The sequence below is a fragment of the Echinops telfairi genome, unplaced genomic scaffold (genome assembly GCF_000313985.2).
Source record: "Echinops telfairi isolate 266 unplaced genomic scaffold, ASM31398v2 ScPeMD7_7466;HRSCAF=8504, whole genome shotgun sequence".
NCBI lineage: Eukaryota > Metazoa > Chordata > Mammalia > Afrosoricida > Tenrecidae > Echinops > Echinops telfairi.
In genome coordinates, this window is record NW_022111366.1 from 5,366,954 (window position 1) to 5,377,111 (window position 10,158).

At 44.7% G+C, this 10,158-nt stretch overlaps 1 protein-coding gene across 1 annotated transcript in view; it reads left to right on the forward strand.

The window, feature by feature from the left end:
• Window positions 1-1,646, forward strand: part of VTCN1 (V-set domain containing T cell activation inhibitor 1) — a 33,693-nt gene extending 32,047 nt beyond the window's left edge. Inside the window, exon 5 of the mRNA XM_004714869.2 lies at window positions 1,484-1,646. Coding sequence (XP_004714926.2) covers window positions 1,484-1,608 — 125 coding nt within the window. The 3' untranslated portion in view covers window positions 1,609-1,646. The remainder of the gene's footprint in view (window positions 1-1,483) is intronic.
• The last annotated feature ends 8,512 nt before the right edge of the window (window positions 1,647-10,158 follow it).

A 10,158-nucleotide genomic window follows, 5' to 3' on the forward strand; every position in this document is an offset into this window, starting at 1 on the left:
AGAGAGAAGGGGTCACAAAGGCTTGATACTTGTACTGAGAGTGCTTAAGAAGTTGGCAATGCAGCCAACAGAAGAGAAACAGAAGCTGTGGTGTATTTGAGATGCGTGAGTGTGACATTCCTAGGTTGTACACAGGTAGAAATGTCCGATGCTTGTCACACTTCTGAGCATAATGCTGATGTCTGGGAGGCTGCTTCGTCCCTGCTCCAACTATTTCCTCGTGTGGAAAAGGAGTCTCAGCTATTTAGCCCTTCTAGTCTCTTTCTCCCCTTTTTTGACTCCTTTCTAGGGAAGAAGAAAGTGATGAATCTGGTTGATGAGTTCATGCGAAGCTAGACATAAGTAGCTCAGTTGCTTCTTTCTCCTTCTTCTCTAGCCGCCCTCAGGTGGTATCCACCCTGCTCAGGTCCTCCAAGCCATCTGTTGTTCAGAGATAGACGCTCCCCTTGCAGGGGTTAGCTACCCCAACCTATGACTACACTCTTGGCAACCCACTTGCCAACATAAAGGCCTATAATATTAAAGGTGATATTTTGGTCTCCCCCTTTTGTCTTATTGCTTAATTAATTCAGAGCCCAGGGAAGAATGGTGTTATTGGGCTCCACTGAATCCCATCAGTAGTTACTAAAAATAGTTACTAAATAACAATGTCATTAAATGAGATCTCCAATAGTAACTGCAAATCCAGATGTGACACTCAGGATAGTTCAGATTAACAAAGTTAATTTGGAAATAATCAAAATGGAAGTGATGCTTATAGGTTAGATAGACTTCCTGTTATTGTTCCTTTTATAGGGAACACCTATTAAGTACATACTGTGTGCCAGGCCACTGTTCGAAGTGCTTGGCATGCATTAGCTCATGAATCCTCCTAAGAACTATGTATGGTAGATTATTATTATTATTATCATTTTATATACCTGTTATTTTCTTCTTTATAGACTAAAAGATGAGATACATATAGGTAGTCACTTGCTTAAAGGTACAGTGTTAGAGTCAGAGCTAAAATGAATTAAACATGCTAGCAAGGAAATAGAGCAAAAGTAGAGTAATTTCATTTCTTCTGCCTCTCACTACAAAATGAGAGCAGTACTTTCTTGTCATTTTGTAGTGATGTAATAAAAGTTAATGATAGAATCTATAAAGGTCACTACCTAGAGGAAAAATGTGTCCAAACCCAAGACCATGGCTGTTTGTGTAACCTATTCTTTATTTGGCAACCAATAATAATCACTTTATTGGTATGATTTTTCATTTGGCAGAAGGCACCCTGAGTTCAACCACAGAATGCAACTTCCGTCCGAGATTGGGAACACTCTGTTTTTAAACTGGTTACAAGAAGGTGATGAATGGGGTACAAGATTACCTGTATTTGGAACAACTTGTTTCATTTCTCAGGTGCTTTTTCTTGGCTAACCAGCCATGTGAAGAACATATCCAAGTTCTCCTCCATGACCCTGAGCCTTTTTCTCTCCACGTGCAGACTCTGAGATCAGAAGGCGGAGTCACTTACAGCTGCTGAACTCAAAGGCTTCCCTCTGCGTCTCCTCTCTGGGCGCCATCAGCTGGCTCCTTCTGCCTCTCTCCTCTTGCCTGACGCTGAAATAATGTCCCTTGGCCACCCAGAAACCTACAAAGTCACTGGGACATAGGTGAGATGAATCACAGCTGGTGTGGGAGACAAGTTCTGTGTGTGCTTGCGTTCCAAACGCGAGTCCAGGGGCTTCCAGCATCCGAGAGAACTGCTTAAGAAGGCCAGGGCGTTGGACACGATTCCATTGACACTGTAAAGGGGAATCACTTGTTAGATTAACAAAGAGCGCAGGCCTCAGTGACAGACTTACAGGACAAACAATTCTTAGTTAAGCAAAAGAGATGTGTGGTCCGAGGAGTTGTTCTGGATTTCACTGTGAATTTAGTAAGCATGGTGACACGCACATAATCGCTCCCATAAGCGACCCACCCGAACAAGGCCCCTGTTAACAGGAAAGTTGGCATATGACTCACATGCTACACCTCCTGCCGAGAATTCTCATTTTCACTTCAGTCCTCTGGCTCCAATTATTGGTAAGACATTTCCTCCCGCAAATTCTTCTGCATAAAGAATTTATGTAAAATGGAGCTCTGGAAGTTTCCGTCAACACCTCCCACATTATTCAGTGGCACCATCATCAGCCAGGCTCACAACAAGAGCTATTTTTGTCTCTCCTCTGTCCTTCATATTTATTTGCTACCAACCCCTTCAGCATTTTGCCCTGGGCTTTTGCTCAGAATTGAATCCAGTCTTTGTCATCTCACACCCAGACCACTTTTGAACCTTATACTTGGGCTCCTTCCTCTCCCTGTTCAGCGATAGGAAACAAGGTTCGGGAATAAAATTAGTCAAACACTGAATCACAGTGTTCCTAGGCTTTGAAACCTTAAGTGGCCCTCTGGGCACTATTCTATCAGAGGTCAAGTCCCCGGCAGTGTGGTTGCAGCCCTCTAACCATTATTCTCCTTGTGCTTTCTGTTGCCTCCCTCCTTTCCCCTACTCTCTGCTATTCTCTCCCCTCCATCTTTCGCAGGCTCTGCCTGCACATTTCCTCTACTCGGCAGCATTCACCTCCACTGCTTCCGTGGCCCACTTCAAGGAAGTGCTTCCTAGCTCATGGCCCCCTTCCTGGTGGTCCTTTTATTTCACGTCCCCTGGGCATGCATATATACTTTATGACATTTTACACACTAAGTCACCTATAAGGAGCCCTGGGGCTTAGTAAGGAGCCCAGGTGGTGTAGTGGTTATGCGACCTGTCTGGTCAGCAGTTCGAAACCACCAGCAGCTCTACAGGAGAAAGACTGGGCTTTCTACTCCGGTCAACAGTTACCGTCTCGGAAACCCACAAGGGGCCACTCTAAGTCAGCATAGACTTGATAGCAATGAGTTTGGTTTGGTTTGGTTGGCTTAGTGGCTTGTTGGACTGCCTTCAAGGTCAGCAGTTCAATCCCACCAGCTACTCTGTGGGAGAAAGATAAGGCTTTCTGTTGCCCTAAAGATTGACAGCTTTGGAAACCCACCAAGGCAGTTCGACTCTGTCCTATAGTGTCCCTCTGAGTCAGATTTGACTCGTTGGCAGTGAGTTTGAACTTGAGAGCAGCGCCACACAATCTTTGTTAAGGGCAGGGAAAGAGCTGCTCATCTGCCTCTTTGCAGTCTTTCTGTGTTCTCCAAACTCGTACTGCAGTACACAGTTGGTTCTTTGTAGGGAAACCTGTCAGTTTCCGCCATTCTCCATCCCCCATGGTTGTCTATCCTCAGATTCATTTGCCTGAAGAAACCGTCCCTTGGATATATCACTAGAAGACCTTTTCTTCTTTCCTTACTTCCTTACAACACTACAAATGAGGTTTTAATGACTTGCAACTAGATAATAGGACCTGTTATAAAGCACAGTTCACCCATCTTTATTTCGTACTCCTTGAGGACAGTACTTTGTAGGCTTTATTTTTTTAAAGTCCTAGCACACATGGAATAAATCATGGTCACATGCAGTCTGTGTGGGGGCTCTATACTGTCACCCAAGTCTCTATACCTATTATCAAGTTAGTTGTAGCTCCTTCCCCCTAGAAATCAGATCGGGATTATCTTAAAACCGTTTGATTCTGCAAAGTAAATGAAAAGCACATTGCTTGAGATCCCTCGTCGCTAGGCTATTTTAGGTCACGCTGCTCCTGGTCAGAAGCTCTTTCTTCTCCGACCCAGAAGCAACCTCACGTCCAACTAGACCTCTGCACATCCAGACCCAGGAGGGTGGGGCGGAGATGAGTGTTCTTCTCATGCCTTCCAAGAATTCAGTTCTCTTTCCATTCCTGTTTGCTCTCTAAGGACTCTTTCCTGAGACTGTCACTAGGATGATGCTCCATCAAGGAGAGACTCCAGCAGCCCCTGGGACCTTGTGGCCTTGATAGAACAGGATGAAAATACAGAAAGAGAAGCCCACTTCTGAAAAAGGGATGTACTCATACTGAGGCAGGGAGACTCTTTCAACCTTCACTGAATGCTTGCTAAGTGGATATAATGGGATCTTATTGCTGTTATTTTTCAGAATCCCAGAAATCTTCAGAATTATTTCACCGCAAACCATGACCTAGTTTTGTATTTCAGGGGAGAAATGAATTTTCACATTTAGCAACCAAAAACTACATCAAGGAGCAAAAATAAGCTAAAAGCAACCCAGAGAAGACCCTTCTATGAAGATGATACCTCTATCTTCAAAGACATATTAAAATGGGACAAGGGGAGGGACAATTCATCTGAATTAGAGAGATGTTTTAATACTTCTATATAAAATGCATTTGGAAACCTACATATCTCCATCATTTTAGGGCCCTCCCTCCCTCCTCACAGAGAATGAGAGGATGAGATACTGGATCCTGCTTTCCTCTGAATCCTTAGGTATCTATCTGTGCTGTAAGGTTGCTCTGAGAGGGTTCCTAGAAAGTTTCCAGAGCCATATGCATATGTTTTATATTCCACAGCTACCTGCTAACCAGCTGCCATCTCACAGCTCAGAGCATTTTCTCGAAGGGTGAACTGGCTCCATTTTTATGATGATGCTTCCAAAGTGCCTCGGTTCTCCTCCCATTTGACAAACACCCAGGGAATGTGAAGGCGCGGTCATCATCTTAACACGTAGAAAAAGCCGTCGTAGTTGAGCGACAAGGATCGTCTAGACAATCTGACCACCACCTTCTTTCAATGAACGTCATTTTATTTCTCAAGGCAGATGCTCAACCGCAAAAGGTCCGGGGAAGGGAGTTGTATCAGCACACGGCTTCAGAGACCTCGGCTTTCTATCCACCACGGGCAACTTTGACCTCAGATTTCAACAACATCTGGAGCGGTGGAAATCAACTAGGAGTGGTTTGGCCCCCAAGGGACTTCTGGCAATGTCTAGAGACAATTTTGGTGGTCCTAGCTTACTCCGGGGTGGGTGCTACGGGCATCTAGATAAAGCCCAGGGCTGCTGCTCAACATTCTACAAGGACAAGACCTCGCTTCATGACCAAGAACTATCCAGGATACAATGGCAACTCTGCCACGCTGATTTGGTAAAGAAAAGGATCTAGAAAAGAGGAGAGCACACATCTGCTTGCTGTCTTAAAACGAGCCTTACCCTCCATCTGCCTGAGGCGGCCTGGACACAGAAACCACAAGTCGGACGTTGGGCAACCAGGGGAGTGTCTTGCAGTAAATGGTGTTGACAATGCTTGTGGGGAATTCCTGATGGGATTATGTTCAGGTGGTTGCGCTAAATTCATTTCCCTTCCTTCTACCCCACAACCCAAGTTATGTGAGAGAGCTGCCTGAATTCCATCTTGTTTCCTGGTTTTGGCTTTAAATCGTAGGACCCTGCCTGCCCAAACCAGCAAAGAGATTCCTTCCCTGGGACTCACCGAGGCTTCTGAAATCAGGGGCAATGACCCTTTGAAAGGAGGCCCTGATGGGTGAAGCTCGGGTTTTAAAAAGGATGTGTTTCTGTCGTTGTTGTCATGGTTTTCTACCAGGCTCTTCCCACAGTTCTCACCTGTTAACCACTGCCCTCCCTGGCCTTTGGGACCCAGAATGAATGTATTACATTTTGTTATTAAAAAACTTAGTTTTTAAGAGTTCTGACCAGTCACAAAAATGATTAAATATACATTTCCTATATTGCTGTCTGCCTGGTTTATCAAACAAAGTCAGTGAACGGGCAGGTGGATTAAAAACACGTGGATTGAGTTCTAAAATCAGTCTACAGCACAGATAATGGACGTTCAGTCAAAGAAGGTGGGAAGCCTATGAGTAGGTTCAGCCAGCTAAGTCTGGTTTTAAAAAAAAAAATGCCCATTAGACTTGTACCAGTCCAGCAGGTCTCCATCTGGGAAAATTAACAATGACGGCCGCGAGCCTGAGGCGGATAAATGGAGGGGAAGGGGAAAGGGGGGTACACATACACACAAACTGATCACCCTGTTGTTCAAAAATCTGACTCTTTCTTACTGGGGGATTATCACATTATCAGACCTGAGAGCAGGAAGCATATCAAAATCATGAGATGTTTGCAGTCCTTTTATGGATCCTGTGAGGACCTAGAGGTGCTACCTAGCTATAAGGTGGGTAACTAGCTATTCTTAGTTTATACAACTTGCTAAAGGTCACACTGGCAGCCAATGGAGGAATGAAATTATAGAAAATTTAATTACTAAGCAAAACTTCCCAGGAGGCCCTGCTGCACCCCCAGTTTGGTCCCAGGGAGCCGCGTCCTAGAGGAAACCCTTGCTGAATCACACCAAGAAGCGGACTGTGAAGGCAGAAACCCTCACAGCAGGGGAGGTCTTTGGCCTTGTCCAAGGGCATATAGATGCACACACATCGTGTTAGCGCAAGTGCAGAGCCCAAGGACCTAAACAATAGAATACATTCTATAACCATCTAAGGAAGCTGAAGTCTGGATACCAAAGTCTAAAATATATTCCAGAGGTAAGTATTAGTACATTGGAAGGGACAAACAGGTCAAACTTCAAGGTAAAATGTGGCCTACTGGCTATATCCAGTTTATAAGAAGACTTGTTCGCAGTACACAGGGACCTCAGTCGGCATTGTTAAGGAGTGAGGCAAGCTAGGGGGTCATGACTGCATTCTCAGGCTTCTTCCCTATTGACTGTTACGTGCTTTGGTTCAATTGATGCAACTTGTGACTCACACGCTCCCTCTAGCTAAGGAAGGCTCCACACATCCAACTGGCTTCTTTAATTCCGAGTGTCTTGCCGTGTTGTAGCTGAGCTGCTTTCTCCCCTTGGCTTATTTCCTCTCCCATAGCAACCATTTCCAGGCGTTTCCACATGGGAGTCAGCAGTGAAAATGACCCGATGTGCTTAGTTCTGCCCCTTCAACTCACTGTAAGTTCTGCCCATCCTACCCGTGTTTTCTCATGGAGCTGTTTCTGAGCAGGCAACCCACCATGATGTGATTCTTTCCTTTAGTCTGTACATGCAGTTTAGCATAAAATCACATGTTCTTTTTTTGTTTTTCATTGTGATATCCTTGGACTTCCCTAAAGATGATAACAAACTGAGAATGGGGACCACGCAGCCCTTTCCCCTTTCCTCTGTGAACAAGAGTCAGGAAGGCTTGTTTACTGATGCTAACCACCAGACCAAACTCCACTGCCTGGAAGAGGGACCTGTTGCCCTCCCTCCAAAAATCCCTGTCTACTGGAAGATATGGCTCCTCCAGATGATAGTGTGCCCCACTCTTCTCAAAATCATAATTTTCATCTTCACACTCCCATATCTATTCATTTCTATTCTAATTGCTTGGCCTAAGAAGTGCCCTTAGCCTTTTCAATCATCCCTCCACCAAAACTATCAACATCACTTCAAATAAGACCCTAATTTGCACCCTAGTCCTCTATCTGTTCCTGCAGAAATTCAGTCTTAGAAACCCAAAGTGGCAGTGCTACTTGTCAGAACCAATTCCTTGGCAGCAGGTTTTTGCCTAGAACTCTAAACATGGCTACCGATAAAAAGGTTATGGACACCTTGGTCCTCTAGCCCTTCCTTAGAAGAAGCCAAAAGCAATGCTCAATGAATCTAGTCAGGGACCATTTTTCTTCCTTTGTCTTCCAAGTCCGCAATTACCAGACTCGATTTGCAATCAGTCATCTATCCTTACGGAGATCATTATTTAGGTTTTGACAGACACACTTCTAGGCCATGCTGATGCTTATGGTTTTGATGAGATGGTTCAGATTGCCACAGACAATGCAAGTGCTAGGTTCAGGGATCATGTCTAGGGCCAGTGATAACTGACCGGATGACCAGGCTATGGCAGTACCATGTTGTGGTTGTCAGGTGCCATCGAGGTGGCTCGGACTCATAACCACCCCGGGGCAGCAGAACAAACACTGCCCGGCCCTGTGCCCTCCTCGCAATGGTTATGCCTGAGCCCACGGCTGTAGGCACACTGCCAATCCATCTCCCTGAGGGACTTGCCCTTTTTTGCTGCCCTTCCACCTTACCAAGTATGATATCCTTTCCCAGGGACTAGTTTCTCCTGGTCACATGTCCAAAATACATGAGATAAAGTCTTGCCTTCCTCGTTTCTAAGGAGCATGCTGGCTGGACTTCTTCCAAGACGGGTTTGTTTTTCTGGCAGTTCGTGGTACTTCCAGTCTTCCTCACTAGCCCTGCCATCCAAATGCATTGCTTCTTCTTCGGTCTTCCTCGTTCTCTGTCCAGCTGCCACATGCCTAGGAAGCAATAGAAAATGCCAGGGCTTGGGTCAGGCACGCCTTAGGCCTCTAAGTGACATTCTTGCTCTTCAACACTTCCAAGAGGTCTTGTTCAATAGATTTTCCCAATGCAACATGCCGCTTGATCTCTTGACTTCTGCATCAATGCACATTGGCTGTGGATCCAAGCAAGATGACATCCTTGACCACTTCGATCTTTTCTCCAGCATGATGCTGTCTGTCGGTCCAGTTGTGAGGATTTTGTTTCCCTTACGTTGAGTTGCAATCCCTACTGAAGGCTTCAGTCCTTGATACTCATCAACAAGTGCTTCAAGTCCTTCTTGCTTTCAGCCAGCAAGGTTGTGTTGTCTGCATATTCCAGGTTGTTAATAAACCTTCCTCAAATCCTGATACCACGTTCTTCACAAATCTAGCTTCTCAGATGATTTGCTCAGCATACAGATTAAATAAGTATAGTGAAAGATTAAATAAGTATAGTGAAAGAATACAACCTCAATGCACACTTGGCCTGATTTTACATCATGCAATCTTTCCAAGTTCTCTTCAAACAACTGCCTCTTAGTCTATGTACAGGTTCCACACGAGCACAATGAAGTGTTCTGGAATTCCCATTCTCTTCAAGGCTATCCATAGTTTGTTGTGATCCACACAGTTGAATGCCTTTGCATGGTCAATAAAACATAAATAAACATCTTCCTTGCATTCTCTGTTTGCAAACAAGATCCATCTCACATCAGCAATGATATCTCCCCAGCGCCACATCCTCCTCTTCAGAAATCCAGTTTGTGTGCTCCCCGTTAATACACTGCTACCACTGTTGTTGAGTGATCACCAGCCACAGTTTCCTTGTATGTGATATTATTAGAGAATGTACACATCCTGCGGGGTTACTTTTCTTTGAAATGGGCATACATATGGATTTCTTCCAGTCAATTGGCCAGGTAGCTGTCTTTCAAATTTCTTGGCATTGACCAGTGAGGTTTGCAGTGACTCATCAGCTTATTGGAACATTTCAATTGGTATTCCATCCATTTCTGGAACCTTATTTTCTGCTTATTTTGGCAGAGAGATAGAAGTTTCTATTGAGAAAGTGGGGCAGTGGGCGTCTAGTCAAAGCCAAATCACAGTCTGCTAAATGAGGGTCTGTGAGAAAGACGGCAGTCACCTTCCGCTCTTCCACCTTTCCCTTTAGTTCTCTCGTCCAAGAGACTCAGAAGCCCTTCCTTCAGGCGCCAAGAGCTGGCCCTTCTACCATCCCTTCCATCCAAATGCCTTTCCTCCCTCAAAAAAGGAGTCCCTAATATCTAGCTTAATTAACAGAATAAGGCAATGGATTGGCTACCTTTTCCATCAACTGAATGCATTGCCTTCCCATGGAAACAAGCCTTTATTTCAGCGCAAGTACGCTATAAAGGTAAAGGACAAGGCATCACAAAAATATCGTGCTAGTGAGAGAACCTGGGGGACCATAGCGTAGGCCAGTCATACTCAGTGAGAGGGCGTGTGGTGCTTTTCAACAATATAGCCACAACTACGCCATCACTCATGCACAATACCCTTGATATGATTGAATGATCGAACTATTGAATTGTATGACATGTAAATTATGTGCCTATAAAACTTGGGGGAAGAAAAGGGTAACTGTATAACATGGAATGTTTGAAAGGAATATGCTAAGTATATAAATTTGTAACTACTGTAGAAGTTTAAGATCTGTGATGCAATTAACCACCTTTATGAAAAGATAAGAGAGTCAGTCAAGTACTGTCAGTCAAGAGATGCCAAACATCTAACTAGGTACTTGTCTTCTCCTGTGAGTTGAATACTATCTTGATCCTGGCATCGCTGCCATTTTACAGGGAGAAAATAGGCATTGAGAGGGG